Here is a 16214-nt window from a genome sequence, read left to right on the forward strand (position 1 = left end):
GCAAAAACACAAAACTCAGCTCATTTTTTTAGTTCTTTATTTAGAACTATCAATGAATAATTTTGTTACAAAACAAATGTTTTCTTGATAGGAATTATACTCTGGTTCTCCGTTATCTAAGTAAACTTACACAAAATTAAATAAGGGTTAGTTCAAGTGAAAAAATACAACTGTAAGGACACTCAGCAACTGATAAGACGGCGATCAGATAATATCAAAGCATGACAAAATGAAATGACAACCAAATGTTCTTATTGCATTACAACCGTTAAAATACCTGTTGTGTAAGTCATACTGTTCATGACAGAGCTGTAAATGATGCAGTAATGTTGGCCTACATTGTAGTGACACGTTGTAAAAGAATGACCATAAAATGACTTTGTCCTGTAGAATCTGTCAGATCTACGAGGAAGTAAACATTTAGGGTAAATCTAAAACTTGTACATCCTCTGTGGAGACATCTACAGGTTTAGATCCTCATTCAGAGCGACATTTATTACATGGTGACATGTTAGAATATTATCCAGCAGATATCATCAGATGCTTAAAGTAATAACACTTCTCGTTATATTGTGCGATTATGGAGTAATTATGTGTTTCAATAATGTCTACCATGAAAATGTGATTTGACAACATAATGTGACGTGTAGAGTTAAAACAAAAAGAGCATATACACACTCGGAAGGAACATCTTCTTCACAAATAAGCAATAAAACTTCATTAATGTGGTTTGGTGCAGTTTAAAAATATATATTCCAAAAGCATGGCTGCATATTATAAGACACACATCAAAACATTTCTCAAATGTCGGCGTTCACTTGATGTTGCAGATCTTGACCGAGGTTCCGACTCCAAAGCCTGGATAGAGGGGCTCCACAAACGTGGTCTCGAACCTGTGCAGTAGGGTCATGGAGCTGCTTATGCTGTAAAATGCCAGCACGCCTGCGGTGTGGTCCAGGTAAACGCCTATCCTGGGGGAGTGGGGGCCGTTGACGGGCTTGTCCACCCGGTTGTGCCACGCAGAGTAGCCTGTGTCAGAACAGAGGAGGCTCCAGGACTTGTCGTTGTAGCCCAGCAGACACAGAGAGCCTTTGCCCTTTCGACTGATGCTCCTGTAGGCCACCCCGATGGAGAACTCTCCGCTCCACTCTATCTCCCAGTAGAAGCGGCCTCCGGACAAGGCCTCCCTGCACAGCACCTGGGCGAAGCTGTCGAAGCGCTCTGGGTTGTCCCCGTAGGGCTGCAGGTCTCTGGTGCGGATGACTTTTCTGCTGCTCTCAGAGATGTACAGCTCCTTGTAGGCGGTGCTGGGGTCTAGTTTCAGCTGGCAGAAGTCTGCAGGAGTAGAAATCGTACATTTATTTGAATTGGGTTAGATTTAAATTTCAGCACCAGTGAAAGAAACAGAACTTCAGTAAAGGCAGCAATACAAGAATAAATGCAAGTCCTGCACTGCAAATATTAACTGAGTAGAACTATTAAGTATTCGTAGGGAAATGTATGTAAAGTATTCGATATAAGGAATGATTTTCAGAGTTATTTTTTAAGAATAATGTGAATATAGATATATATGATATGATATATATGATTGCATAAAATATGCAATATAATATCTAAAAATTAAACAGTCATCACAATGGATGTGTAATGCAACTATTTTATACTCTGCTGAGTAGCTTCATACACAATTAACTATATTTTGTACAAATAATTTTAATTTGAGAAGTGAAAAATAAATTAAAATGATACTCAAGTTCGGTAAACATGCTGAGTTAGTTTCCAAAAACAGATTCAACATATTTAAAGTAAAGACAACCGTTACTTACATTTCACAAAATCAGCTCTGCTCTTCGGCTCTGGAGGAGGACTGTTGTCCACAGTCATCTCTTTTCCTGCACATGAACAAACACCGTGCTAAGTCAAGGTGAACAAACACCCACACAAATTCCTGTAATTCTTTTGTTGATGTGGTTTTGCTGATTTTCTACGTGACAAATACGTGATGCAGTCGCTCTGTGGTTCGCCTCTAACAGTCGACGGTGACGACGCTATCAGTCTAAACAATAATTAACCTCCTGCAGTCCTGTGTGACATGACGGCACTCACCTCTGCTCCTCCTGTCCAATGTTCGGCTCTCTGTGGTGTAGACCGGGACCTCGTTCACTGTGAAGCACGACACGTTCATATTTAGAATTGAGATTGTTGCTGTGTTATTGTGTGTGTTCTGCTTCTGCTGCTAAGGTCAGACCTGACTTGGAGATCTTCAGCAGCTCCTCTCTGCCAAACTCCTCCAGGCGTTCCTTAATCTCAGCCACAGCTTTCCTGACGGCCCCGAAGGAGAAGTCGGGGTTCACCGTCACCCTGGGGATGAAGCCGTCGTCGGTGGGGGTGCAGAGGTAGTTGAAGTTCTGATGTTGTGATGAGGATGAATGTTAGCACATCGTGTTCACCAGGTTCACTCTGACATATGAAGCTTGAGCTGGAGTGCTGGTGACGTTCCTACTATGGCAGCTGCTGTGTCACAATATTAATAACGCTGGAAATGATCCTAACATCCAGAGGGCTTAACGCGTCTTTATGGTGCAGTCATGAATGTGGACAAACATCTCAGTAAAAGCTTCCAGTTCGACTTCAGCGTCAAAACTAAATTCCTTCTTTGGTTGTGAATAAACCCCAAAAAAACAATAACAAAGTTAAAGCCATCAAAACAAAACCAATCCATCTTCAGATACAGAAGATGTACATCCACACTGTTCCTCCACCTCGTGCTGCAGCTCGAGCACACCACTGTCACTACTTCACCCTACACAGTGGGAAGTTGTGATACTGGACCAACTCAACACACCTCTAAAGAAGGGTTTAATCAGTTAATTAACTTTAAAGGTCTGTTGTCTCCGACTGCGTTTATTTGAGCTACGGCCCACTAGCAAACTGCAGCTAATGTCATTTGCATAAAAAACAGAATAACATGGAACTCATTCAAATCCTTTATGCTCTACATGTGGTCAAGAACAAAAAACAACAAAATGAATTTTATGTGGAACATCACATTAGTTTTCTGCCTTTGTGAAACTATAGTGTACTTTATAAGACAGTGAAACTAATTCAGCAATAAGTGTTTGAATCAGAAACTGATTTTAAAGGAGAATAAACATCCAGAAGATGACAGGATTGGTTCCTTCGCTTTATTATGTATGAAACCCTGAAAGTCTGAATCTGTTTTTCTGAGTAAATAACCAGCTGTGCCACGACTGCTTATTTCACTCATGATTTACCAACATTTAAAAAATCAATTTACACCAGAGAGAGTCTTTATAGACGTGCCGTGACAATGCACTGCCTTGTGTGTTGGATGATACCAGCAATTCATCATCAGACAATAAGTTCTCACGTTACCTGCAAGAAGTGGATGTGGTCCTCGGTGCTGTAGAGCTGCTTGAGCCCCGTCTCCTTCTTCTTCAGCTCATCAATCTCCTGTTCCAGACGCTCGATCAAAGCCTCGGCCTGGTTGAAGGCGGCCTTCTCGTTGATGCCGATCAGCTTGCTCACCTCTGACCTCATCCTCTCGATGGAGCGAATCATTTCCTCAAACATCTTCTGGCTCTCGACCATGGCTCTCTGGGCCGAGTTCTGGAAACAACAACGCTCCGGATGTCAGTGCTTCACACAAGACGCTACAGAAACTTGACCTCTGATTAAATCAACAGTCGTGGCAGAAATGTTTTAGTTTGGTGTGAGAATCAACTGGTTGGTAAAAACACATGAAGTCCTCACCTTCAGCGAGTCCACTGCAGTCTTGAGTTCTTCCAGCTCCTTCACTCTTTCCTGGCATTTTTGTCTAATCTCAGCTTGGGAGATTCCCAAGAGTTTCTGCAGAATAAAGGAGTATTACATAGCCATCTACTTCACTGTTTTTCTAAGCTTGCACTCCCACGCTGATAGCCTGCTGGTTTCCTTTATTTTATTAGGCGCTGTTACACTCATAGAGCTCCATTAAGTCACGTCTATGAGATGAACGTTGTGCTGTTTTACTATACACGTTGTAAAGCCTCATATTTGTTGGATCAGTACAAACATTCTTTCTCATCAAGGAATATGTGGGGAGGCCCTTGGGCATGCTTAATAAACCCTCCTCAAAGAATCTTCTTAATACGGGTCGCTTTTATCTCAGAGGGAGAGGGGGAGAAAAATCTGTGGAGGAATTCTGGCCATGTCAGGAATGTGAATGTAGCGCTGCCTGACTTTTTAAAAAGATGTTTCAAGGTGCACACGGCTCTGACATGCCGAATAGAGGGCTTCTAATTCAGCTTTTACTCAAGCCCACCAACCCATTCTTCAAGATAAGCTTGAGGAATGTGGGGAATCTCGGGAGGGGGGGAGTCAACAGGAGAGGGGGAGGGGAGAGAGAGCGAGCGAGCGGGAGATGGAGGGAGACTCAGGTTGTAGATGTTTGGATGAGAGAAACCAGACTCTCCATGTTGTGAAGACAGCAGCAGGATGAATTATGACTCCATCATGGGTTATAAAAGCCGTTTTTATTTTCCAGGCAGCCATAAAAAACAACCCTGAATTACTCATGGAACAACTGCACCTGCTTTCAGATTTACACCCCGGTATCTATTGCCAGTCTTATCTGCTTGACACTGCTTTACTGCGACGTACGCGGTGAGTCATTTGAATGCTGCGGTTACAACTGTGGGTTTCGAATGGAGGTGATGGAAGCTTCGCTCCCTGACAGTCTGGTGTCATTACAGACCCACAGGTGGGAAACAGCAGAAGGAAACCTGCAGGTTCAGTGTATTTATCCCACAGCTGGATCACCACATTCTCTGGAAAGCAGCTTTTGGTGTCGATAAGGCACGCCCCCCCCCAGCCTCCGAGCAGCCAATCAGAGAGCTGGATTTGTTTTGGCGGCGGTGAATGCCTGCCAGGGTTGCTGATAGCGTTGGTGAAATGGGTCAAAGTACAAGCACCAGCCGTGGGGCAGGGGCAGGAGTTGGAAAAAAAACCACCCTGTTTGCTTTAACTCAAGTTACTCCAAAAGAATTTCTGATGTGTCAAAGAAAAGTTCATTGTTTGTCTCGTTCTCATGCTCTGACATGACAGAGGAGTGAGTAGCTGCACTTTGATTCACTGGGAAGCTGACTGAACAATGTACGGCGCCTTTACTAACTTAAGGTAGATATTATAGACACAGGAGGGCTTCTTACCTGTTTCTCGCTCCTCTCTGCCTCAGCGGAGACGATGTCGTGGCCTCTGTGTTCACTGACTGTACAGATAGCGCAGATACACATCTGGTCCGTCCGGCAGAAGAGCTCCAGGGACTTCTGGTGCTGCGGGCAGATCTTCCTGTCCAGGTTTCCTAACTCATCCACCAGCTTGTGCCTTTTGAATGTGGCTGACTCATAATGGGGCTTCAAGTGCTTCTCGCAGTAAGACGCCAGACAGTTCAGACAGGACTTGACGGCCTTTAGCTTCTTCCCCATGCAGAAGTCGCAGGGGACGTCGCTCGGTCCGGCGTAGATGTTCCCCTGGGAAGTGCTGAGGTTGAGGTTCAGACCGCTCTTCTTGATCTTCTCGGCCACCATGCTCAGGGTGGCGTTGGGCCGCAGCACGGGCCTCTGGGTGAACGTGATCTTGCACTGGGGACAAATGTAAATCCCTGTGTAGTCAGCCTCATTCCAGTAGCCGCTGATGCAGTCCATACAGAAGCTGTGGCCACATGGGATAGCCACAGGGTCCCTCAGAAGGTTCACACACAGGGAGCAGCTGAAGTAGTCTGGAGAGTTCTGGTCAGCCATTGTGATGGACTCAAAACACGGTCAGACCTGCGGAAGCAGACAGAGAGACTACCAGGAGCAGATAGAAATTTTCGTCGAGTGTGCCTGGGAGCCCGCCCTCAAGAGTGTGGTACAGCCTGCCAGAGACAGGACCTACTTGTATTTCTGAATTCCAGAGGTTATTGATTGAAAGCAGACAAGGCCCTCCCCCTGTGCTGTGAGTATATCGAGCCCTGCCCAGCTCAGATAAGCAGGTTGAGCGAGGACGGAGAGAGAGAGGGCGAGAGAGGGCGAGAGAGAGAGGGAGAGAGTGAGAGAGTGAGAGAGAGAGAGAGGGAGTGAGAGAGGGAGAGAGAGAGAAGGCGGGCGGACAGGAGAGTGAACAGAGTGTAAGACGGAGAATGAATGAAACGTGAAAAACAAAAGCAGTGACACTTAACGTGACAGAACATGTTTCCATTTTCCCTGCAGCTTCCTTTATTCTTGAATTTCTCATGTGGCTCATCTGTGGAAGTATTGCGCACACACTCGCCGGCAGCTGTATTTCCACCTATTGTTGTCAGACAGAATCGCCATTGTCTCAAACCGGTTATAGTCCGACAAACATAAATGCAGCCTAAGGTACTGTAGGAATTTACGGGACCACCCAATAAACAAACACGGAGACACGGTGGAGTTTGCAGAGTGATTTCAAACACCTCTGCTTAGTTGTTTCATTACAAAAAAAAAACACCACTTGTTTCAGAGTTAAACTTGCTGGAGGTGGTTTGTCCAAGAGCAACACGAGTTCAGAGTTGTAGTATTGTCACAGTGAGCAGTCTGACCAGTCGGTTCACTCCTGTAGATATGTGCACAGTATCTGTTTGTGCAGCAGAGGAACACACGGAGGCAGCCAAAGGAAACACACACACACACACACACATGCAAGCGTGCACACACTCACAACATTCCAGGTGTGTTGTAATGGATATTTTGCATATTTGTGTGCATTCTTATTCCAGTTATGTCGCATTTTTTCTCACCATAAAACGCGTCTCTCACACTTAGCTCATGCATTGTTATTTAAAACGAGACGGGGGACCTGAGGAGACCCCGACTCTCTGCAGCGTGAAGCGCCTGCTGACATCACAGCCTCTCATTAGCATTTCAATTAGACATAATCTACTGGTTTCCACCAATACTCAAGTCCCATTCATGGTGTTTTTTAACGTCTGTTGCTCAGGATTACTCTGAAGGTCTCTTAGATCAAAAAAGTCCTGCTTGAAATAAATTTTAAACAATGTTTGTAATGTAGTTTGCTGATCTACACTCATGTAGAAAAGTAAATCTAAGTTTTAGACAATACAGTGGCTCCACCTTCAATTGATATCTTGCATTACTTCATACACTCGGCAGTTTCACCTCGCCATATTTGGTCAGGTTTCTGATAAGCCAGTTTTTCCTTCCTTCCTCCAGAGTGGAGGGAGCGCTCTGTGCTTACAGATTAACTACCTGTCAGTGGAGGGCACCGCGGCAGGCCCACAAAGCCTTCAATCTGCCTTATAAGAGAAAAAAGATGAAAGCTACACATCACACATTTGTTCAGATATGTCCCTTCGTTTTGATAGGGCCAATACGGTCCATAATTACATTTAGGAAACAGAACACACAGCAAGGTTTAATGACGCGTCTCTCTAAAGAGTAGCCCTCTTGTTATAAGTCTGCTTTAGAGACAGAAACTCCACAGTCATGCACAGCCCAGTCCAAGTTCAAGGTAAAAGGTCAGCCTTCATTAAGGTGCAGTGAGTGTGCTTTCTGCAGCAGAACACAAATGGCTGTTTGATCAAAGGAAACAAGGACCCACTTCACCGAGTGTGGTAATAAAAACAGGAAGACGCAATATTTAAACATATTTTGGGGGGAAAGTGTGGATGGTGGTAGTTAGACAAAGACTGAGTGCTGCTGGAGACAGCTGTGAGTAAAAAGGCTGCATAACAGGAGGAAACATTTGTTTTGTCACAAACCAGCACATCCTGAATGTCTTAATGTCCTGAAGCTGAGTGAGACATGGATGAGTAAGTCATAGGAGGTGGACTAATTATGAAACAAGCTGTCATGATAGTAGCACGCAGAGCTGATATGAACTATAAATAATATGGTTAGTTGAGCTGTGTGCATGGTTTACTGGTATTTATTTGATCTTAAATGCTTGACCACACTACAATATAAATAAAACTGCTAAATTAGAAAGCCAAATTGAAAACCTGAAAATGAGCTCAGGTCTGAGGCTTTGTTTTTGAAAAAGAACTGAAAGGACTCAGGTCTGTGTTTGGGGACACGCCCTTCTCAGCTGGTCACATGCACTCTCTTTTGACAGATGCTCATTTGATCTGGTTTGAGCTCATTATTCTAATATTACTGTATGAAAGTGATTCATAGAAACATGTAGCATGTGCAGAGGATGAGGTGAAACAGTCCACCAGCTCAGACAGCGAGGCCAAGGCAGGTCAGCAGCTTCGTGTTCGCCATAAAAACTCCCTATTTTTGTTTTATGGAAACAAAGTCCACCTCATGGCCAGTAATACAGAACAAAGGGAACAATTAGGTTTGGTTTTCAATAAAAGTCACATAAAATGTCCTGACATTGTTGTCGTTGAATCACCAGCAGCTTCAGTAGAAAAGCCCGTTTTAGTGCCAAATCATATATTACTGGAGACTCTGAGAAGTGACTCAGCAAATTAGAATTCTTTATTTCACATGCACAGTAGGTACAATTAGCATTAACTACTGATGTCAGATTTAAACTATGATATAAACCTTTCTTGCAAATTAGTGATACTGCAGAGATCAGTTGAAAACAAAATATTTTACAAATTAATTTCAATATAGGTTTTAGTAAACACTCTTTTTTTTTTTTTAGCGTTGCATCACTTGCCGTACAGAGCATGACCCCAGTCAGAGGAGTTTTTGGTCCAATAAGATGCTACATTTAGTCTTGCATGTCAGCTGCAGCTACTGTTGTTGACAGACAACAGACCCTATAATGCCTGGCACTCTGGTCGGGCCCTGCTGGCTCCAACACAATGGAATCTTTTAAGCAGGCTTTCTCGGCCCTCCTGTTATCTGGGCTATCAAGTGTAGTTGCATTCCTATCTCCGTTTCAACAGCCCTGAAACTCCATCTTGGCTGGGAGGTGTGTTCCCTGTAAGATGAAATATACAGAGGAAAGTTTTCAGCTCAGAAGAGGAAACGTTCTTACAATCGCCTCGAGATCCAAACGCAGTCTCTCTTGTTCAGGAGAGTTTCACAGCTGAGCTCATGTAGCGCAGAAATACAGCTCCCGTGTTGACTTATAGAAACTGCTGACATCCTGTTAGAGGAAATCAGTGATAATGAAATGCAAAATAACACAAGTTGATAATTAACTTGTCGGCGGTGAGGTGAAGGTCAACATGTCACCGCCCTCAAACAGACCAAACCAAATGAGCTTATTCATCCATCCATCCATTTTCTATACGTGGCTTTATCCTCTGTAGGGCTGAGTTTAACCAAAGCCAAAAAAACACAAGGTTCATTTGGCATCTATCAAAATATATCACTGACTCAATGAGACTCTGATAAGACATTATGGTTCATCGCCACAACATGAGCTGTGTTATTAATCGTAAAAGTACAGAAAACAGTCTGTTCAGTGAGAGGTCAGTTTGCATTGTGAGCTGAGTTGGTATCACTCATGCCCAACGGGAACAGTCTGTCTCCAGGCAATTAGACTGCACTCAGCCGGGGAGTCTGATAAATCCAAGGTCTCTTAACTCCTTAGTTTTCAATTTCTTCTTCTTCTTCTTTTTTTTTTTTTTTTTTACCATTTCTAAGATGCAAATTCTACTAAAAATATTAACTTCCAATGATCTGACTGCACCTCTGTAATGCCCTAAAATATAAAACAAATCCTAAAGGCCTCTCTAATCGTCTCTTTCTGTTGTTGTAGCGTCAGTTACAAAATAAAAAAAAAAGAGAAACTACAGCTTTGCTTTCAGTACTCGAAGCCAAAACTTGTATCTTTTCATCACACATTTCATACATTCTCTTTGCATTCTGTAACAGATGGACGCACTCACTGTGTCCTTTGCTATCCCCGCCCTTGTTTTACTGGTTTCGGCTTAACCAGTTTATCCTCCCTCTCTGTTTACTCTATATAACTTGCACCCGTAGCACCTGTAGGATCACTTTGCCTCTGTGCTGACACAAGTCAGACGGCGTTCTCAGCATCTGCACCGCATTAGAAGGACCAGCACCAAGTCCGCACTAGAAGGACCAGCACCAAGTCGTCACCATGTCCACTGACCAAGACACCTGCTACCTGTGTAAGGAATATCTCAGGGACCCCGTGTCCATCCCATGTGGACACATCTTCTGCTCAGTCTGCCTGAAGACATACTGGGACCATGCTGACCACACGGGCTCGTACAACTGCCCCGAGTGCAGGGTCACCTACAACAAGAGACCCACTCCGAGACGCTTGGGAGGCTCCCGGCAGTCCACCATCCAACGCAACTCGGAATCTTTCCCTCCGCCACCTCCGTCCCCCGACTACAACTACGCAGGACCCCAGGACGTCGGCTGCGACATCTGCGTCGGCAAGAAGCAAAAAGCCGTCAAGACCTGCCTGATGTGTCTGGCCTCCTACTGCGAGAGGCATCTCAAGCCCCACTACGAGTCGGCCACGTTTAAAAGGCACAAGCTGGTGGATGAGATCGGCCACCTGGACCGGCAGATCTGCCCGCAGCATCAGAAGGGTCTGGAGCTGTTCTGTCGCACCGACCAGATGTGTATCTGTGTGCTGTGTACGGTGAAGGAACACAAAGGTCACGACATGGTGTCAGCTGAGCAGGAGAGAGCCGAGGAGCAGGTGGGCGACGCTTTACTCAAACTGCTAACAGGCAATAATAATAATGCTTAAAAGGGGCTTTGCTCAACATGATGAAGCTTTTTATGAATCTGGACTGTTCCATGTCCATACTGTGTACTGAGTCACTGCAGGAGTGGCACAGTGGCAAGCAAAGAATAAAAGGACAGCAAACAATACATTTAACAATCAGATCCTGGAGTGCTTTTAGATGGATAAGAGTGAAGATAAGGCTTTGGCTGCACACACAGGTTGCAGTGTTGTTACTCTGTGCCTCACATTTAAGTTTGATAAAACTCTCAGCTAGATGATTTAGTGCATTTAAGTCGTTTATTTGTGGAACTGCTGCTATAATCACCAACAATTCCTGTTGTTTGACCTGCAGCAACGACTGGGCGCCACCCAGGCCGAGATCCAGGAGAAGATTCATGACCGCCTCAAGCAGATGGAGGAGCTAAAACAAGCAGTGGACTCACTCAAGGTTTGTACCGCTAACATCAATCAGCCAGATAAGAGCCATCTAACCGCAACAAATTGAATGGAAAGTTAAATCCGCTCCCGACTCCGACAACATTCCTTCTTGTAAGGAGTGATGTCAGCTTGTTGAAGCGTTCCAGTAAAACCAGTGTGGCTCCCGCGTGATTTATGACAAACCCTCATGTCTCCCGTGCAGAGCTCAGCCCAGAGAGCCCTGCAGGAATGCGAGAAGATGTTCAGCGACATGATGCGCTCCATTGAGAGGATGCAACAGGAGATGGCCAAGCTGATAACCTCCAACAAGAGAGCAGCGCTGAGCAACGCAGAAGGACACATGGAGCGTCTGAGCCACGAGATCGCCGACCTGAAGAGGAGAGACAACGAGATCAGCCAGCTGTCCCGCACCGAGGACCACATCTACTTCATCCAGGTACCGTGGAAGCATGTTCAGTACGAGGCGTCGACACACCGCCTCTATCCATCTGTCATTTGTCTACGCTGCAAAAACAAACAGAGAGCATCACGTTATCTTAAAACAATGTTGTTGTTTCTCATCCCCAGTGTTACCACATGCTGATAGCGCAGACGGAGGCCGAGGAGCTGCCCACTGTCAGCGTCAACCCCTACTTCAGCTTCGGCCCGGTGACCAAGGCCGTCTCCGAGATGAAACAGCACCTGGGCGAATTCAGCAACGATGAACTGGTCAAAGTGGCCAAGACAGGTGAGTGTGGAGCCGGATCACACCTGAAGGGTTTAATGCTGTTTTCCGGTGCTGGGATCAAATCACCACTGTAGCCATATTAATGCTTTTTTCTAATTTTGCAGTTAACAAAATGACCTTCTGTGAACTGGATGAAACCAAAAAGAGACGGTCAGTAAAAGGTGAGTCAGCCTTTCAACAAATAAAACCAGCTAACTTGCCTAATGCTGATGTGGCTAACAAAGAAAAACAGGGTAATAATAACAATATCAGCACAGAGTTAATCCAGAAAGCCAGCACATGTATTGGACTTCGAAACACATTACATCCGCATTACACTGACTCAAATGCAAGTTTTGCATAGTTTGACCAGGAAAACTCAGACAGATTTATAATTTCCTCTGTGCTCAGCTGGGCTTTGTGCAAACCCTGTGTGCTGTTTGGCTGTGATTTTCATTAGAGGGCATCCTGAGGTCACGCAGTTGCCGCATGGTTAAACTGTTTACTTTGAATGTCAGGATGCCAGCAAGTTTATGTTAACACGCTTCTCTGAAATACAAATCAGCCCCGTTGCACGAGCTTAAAAAGTTCAGATCAGCTTTAATGTGACGGTGAGACAACCTTGTGTCGTATTGTTAAAGGAATTTCTAAGAATTGCTAGCAGGGTGTAACAGAAATGATTTATGTAATATCGCTTAAAAGCAGTTTGTAATTATAACTATTTCCTTTCACAGGTGATGAAGCCGCCATGTACAAGCCTGTCAAGTCTGCACCAATCCAGGAGCCTCAGTACAGGGAGGACTTCATGAGATGTGAGTTTCCTGGAGTGACACAGTTCGCTGCTCTCTCTGCTCCATTCAGTCCAAATTAGATGCTGATGAGCTTCTCTGTCAGACCCTGTGGCTGAACCATAAAATCTGATTTTGGTAACTGCTGTATGTCCCACGGTGCTGACAGAGACCGGGACTGATTCACTGCCAATGTTTTAGCGAGCTGGCACTTCACAGCTGTGTGCTTTTTGCTTCAGTTGCAGTTTAATTGCTGCCTCTTTGTTTTCACTGAGTGTGTTAAAAGGCTGATGTTCACTAAGCAGTCAGACTGGGGGGGAGATGTAAGGGGATGCTTTGTTTTTTAAAGAATATCCTTTTTGATCGGTAGCTAGTTTTTTTACTTGTATCCAATCTGAAAGCCCAGAATCTAAAGCTCGGGGAGAAACTGCATAATCTTTGAAGAATGGGACTCAGAGATGGTCTTTGTTAGGTGAACTTCTGTTTGTGGTCAAACTCACAAACAGTGTTGATACCTCTGGCATTCCAGATAATAGGCCGGGCAGATCTAGCCGAGGCCACCGGGTGTCCCACCAACTGTGACCTGCTGAGCTGGAGGTGCACAGCAGGCAGGTGACATCTAACCCCTCAGATTATTCTCATTTCTGTGTGTCCAGCCAGAGGGTCTCCCACTTTACCAGCACTTAGTTAAACATCTAACAGAAATAGAAATGTTAATTCCATTCTGCTAACCTCTGGGACCTTGCGGTTGGTGGCAGCTTCGGCCTTCTTGGGTTTCCTCATTTACATTTGACCCTAAGCTAAACGCGTCGTCTCGTTAAGTAAATGATTAATTTGTCTTCTGTCCTTTCCCAGATGCCTGTCAGCTCACTCTGGACCCGAACACAGCCTACCGACAGCTCTACTTGTCTCGAGGGAACAGGAAGGCAGCCCTCAAGAGAGACCCCCAGGCCTATGGCGACAGCCCCGCCAGGTTCGACTCCCTGCCCCAGGTCCTGTGCAAGGAGCCCCTCTCTGGGGGCGCCTACTACTGGGAGCTGGACTGGAGCGGGGAGGGGGCTGCCATCGGCGTCACCTACAAAGGCATCAAGAGGACGGGCTACGGCGACAGCTGCCGCATCGGCTACAACCGCAAGTCGTGGAGCCTCTTCTGCTCCGACTCCAGCTACTCGGCCCGCCACAACAAGGACCAGGTAGAGGTCAGCGCGCCATACTCCTCCCGCATCGGGGTCTTCCTGGACCACGCCGGGGGCACTCTCTCTTTCTACACCGTCGGGGACACCATGTCTCTGATCCACCGCTTCAAGGCCTCCTTCACTGAAGCTGTCTATCCGGGCCTCTGGGTTTGGTACGAGTCGGCCGTCACCATCATCCAGCTGTGATTCAGAACACGTGATCAGCGCAAAACAAGGAAGTAGTTCTGATCCGATTTTACAGGAAATATAACGATTCTGTGATGACATGTTACGATTCTTTTACAAGACCAGATATGTTGTTGTTGTTGTTGTTGTTGTTGTTGTTGTTGTTGTTGTTGTTTTTTACACTGCTGTATACAATATGTTGATCAGGGGAACTGTTCTTGATGAATGTAAATGTTTTACAAATCAACAATGAGATGCAGAAAGTGAACGAGCATTTAAATTATATTTATCAATCATGAAGGCTGTACTTGATTGAGATACATGGTGATCATTCAGATTGTCACATTTATTTTTTATCAATAAAAATTTGATAACAAACATAAAATGTGATTTTAAAAATGTTTTTTCTTTTACTTTTCTTCATCCAGACTTATCAAACCATCGCGTCTTGTTCCCTGTTAAAGCTTTAAATTGGAGACGGAAGAGAACAGATATTATTTATTCAGTCTTTTATTCTTGCAATAGGCAAAAGACACAAGTCTTGTTTTTAAAAAAACTGATGCCTCTACAGCTGCTCAGTGATCCTTTATTGTTCATATTATTGCTCCAAGTCTTAGGAACTCTTCTGGAGGGATGAACACCATTTATCCAAAAGATATTCCCTCATCTGGCGTTGTGATGATAGGGGTCTATGTGCTAACACACTGGTGTTGAGCTGTGAAGGCCACATCATGTGATTCACGTTTCCATCGAACCGCTCAGTGACCCCTCACGCCGGATGAAAGCATTGTCATCCTGGAAGAGGCCGCTCCCATCAGGATGGAAATGTTTTATCTTAGGATAAAGGTGATCATTCAGAACAACGTTGTATTGATTGATCCTTACCTCTAAGGGGCCAAGTGGACCCAAACCATACCAGCTAAATACCCCCACAGCACAGCAGAGCCTCCAGATCCCCCAGCGTAGAGAAACTCTTGGACTTCACATGTACTCATCCACTTGTTGAAAATATGCTGAACTCATCTCGCCACATCACTTTTTTCCACATCAGTGCTTGCTGCGTGGCTGAACTCTCTTTGTAATGAGGGTTAATGCACTGCAGTGCTACTGCCACATCCTCTCTCTGTAACTGCCGATGGACTGTTCCTGCTGACAGTTTGATCACAGACTGACATTCTCAGTCACCCGAGGAAGTGTTGCTCTTCAGCTGTTCCTAAATATCGCAGTGATGCATCAAAACTGAACCGTCAGCCACAGTACCTGAGCTGACCCTGTCTTTAAACAGATCTAGATCCAGATGTCACTTTGGTAATCTATTAAAACAGTCTGAGCAGACTTTGCTACAGAAGCTGCTGCCCCAACTGTCAACACTCTCAAAGCCCCGGCTGTGTTTGTTCCATCTGTAGCATTTCAGGAACAGTGTCCTGGTCTGTAATGTGACAAACCACAGATACTGTGTGTTCATATTAAAATGTTGCATTACCAACATTCCAAAAAACTGAAAGTAAAGTGGATCAACTTTCAGGAGCGGAGAAGCAGAGCGACAATGTGTTTGTGTGTTATCAGCAGAGCTTCATGTTTGAACAGCCGTGTTGTTTTTGCAGAAGTCTGAGGAGTTTGCTAGAAGCTGGTGAACAGGTGAAGTGTACCTGAGAGGCTCCTGAGTTAACACATGGCTGAGACTCGCTGCTGACGGGACGATCAAGTGAACTCTCTGAGGTCAACGTACTTATTATTACGTACTCATGGCTGCGCATGGTTGCACAAAGCAAAAGCAGCTACTTGAACTCCGCTTCATTATAGGTTGTAAACCTGAATCCACTTCATTGAGTTTTTATTGTGAAGCATGTTAGAAGTGTGACTGCTCTGATGACATACCAGGAAACATCTCAGGTGGTGATAATGACAAAGAGACTCTTTACTGCTAGTGTAGCTTTCAGTATCCTTCTGCTGTGGTGTTGGAATGAAGTCACTACAGTTTGTGGAATCCTTGGCATTAAGGAAGAGCTTTGAAGATGTGGTAGAGAGGATATGAAACCCCCTCCAGAACCGTCATAGGCAGCAGGGGAGGTTTGTGCAGTGATATACTTGATGTACATGTTTTTCACAATTTGTCTGGGGGCTGACTGGAAGAACGGCTCCAGACTTCCACAACAAAGATAAGGGATGAGATATTTTTGCAAATATGGTTAACAAAAAGGAAAAAAAGGAGAGACAAATCTC

At 44.9% G+C, this 16214-nt stretch overlaps 2 protein-coding genes across 3 annotated transcripts; one reads left to right on the plus strand and one right to left on the minus strand.

Annotated features, from left to right (window-relative positions):
* Nucleotides 1–20: 20 nt before the first annotated feature.
* Nucleotides 21–6025, minus strand: ftr82 (finTRIM family, member 82). Of its 2 annotated transcripts, XM_008284845.1 has the most exons (8): nt 5938–6025; nt 5211–5828; nt 3775–3870; nt 3397–3630; nt 2249–2408; nt 2107–2163; nt 1827–1892; nt 21–1335 (listed from the first exon to the last, which is right to left on the minus strand). In XM_008284845.1, the coding sequence occupies exons 2-8, from the start codon at nt 5799–5801 to the stop codon at nt 815–817; spliced, it is 1725 nt and encodes a 574-aa protein (XP_008283067.1). In that variant the 5' UTR covers nt 5802–5828; nt 5938–6025; the 3' UTR covers nt 21–814. The 2 variants fall into 2 exon arrangements, with proteins under 2 accessions (XP_008283067.1, XP_008283066.1); XM_008284844.1 differs by lacking the exon at nt 5938–6025 and having other exon boundaries at nt 5211–5931.
* A 3963-nt stretch (nt 6026–9988) lies between these two features.
* ftr83 (finTRIM family, member 83) lies at nt 9989–14376 on the plus strand. Its single transcript, XM_008284846.1, has 7 exons — nt 9989–10668; nt 11051–11146; nt 11339–11572; nt 11704–11863; nt 11968–12024; nt 12577–12654; nt 13486–14376. The coding sequence occupies exons 1-7, from the start codon at nt 10093–10095 to the stop codon at nt 14010–14012; spliced, it is 1728 nt and encodes a 575-aa protein (XP_008283068.1). The 5' UTR covers nt 9989–10092; the 3' UTR covers nt 14013–14376.
* The last annotated feature ends 1838 nt before the right edge of the window (nt 14377–16214 follow it).

The sequence above is a fragment of the Stegastes partitus genome, unplaced genomic scaffold, assembly GCF_000690725.1.
Source record: "Stegastes partitus isolate 25-593 unplaced genomic scaffold, Stegastes_partitus-1.0.2 Scaffold375, whole genome shotgun sequence".
Classification (NCBI taxonomy): domain Eukaryota; kingdom Metazoa; phylum Chordata; class Actinopteri; family Pomacentridae; genus Stegastes; species Stegastes partitus.

Bases quoted from the DNA above. Each gene is read 5' to 3' on its own strand.
- ftr82 (XM_008284845.1), bottom strand. From the start codon at position 5,801: ATGGCTGACCAGAACTCTCCAGACTACTTCAGCTGCTCCCTGTGTGTG. The intron at 2,409-3,396 runs GTAACGTGAGAA...TCACAACATCAG, and splicing joins ACCACATCCACTTCTTGCAG to AACTTCAACTACCTCTGCAC. The intron at 1,893-2,106 runs GTGAGTGCCGTC...GTTCATGTGCAG, and splicing joins ATTGGACAGGAGGAGCAGAG to GAAAAGAGATGACTGTGGAC.
- ftr83 (XM_008284846.1), top strand. From the start codon at position 10,093: ATGTCCACTGACCAAGACACCTGCTACCTGTGTAAGGAATATCTCAGG. The intron at 10,669-11,050 runs GTGGGCGACGCT...TTTGACCTGCAG, and splicing joins AGGAGAGAGCCGAGGAGCAG to CAACGACTGGGCGCCACCCA. The intron at 11,573-11,703 runs GTACCGTGGAAG...TCTCATCCCCAG, and splicing joins ACCACATCTACTTCATCCAG to TGTTACCACATGCTGATAGC.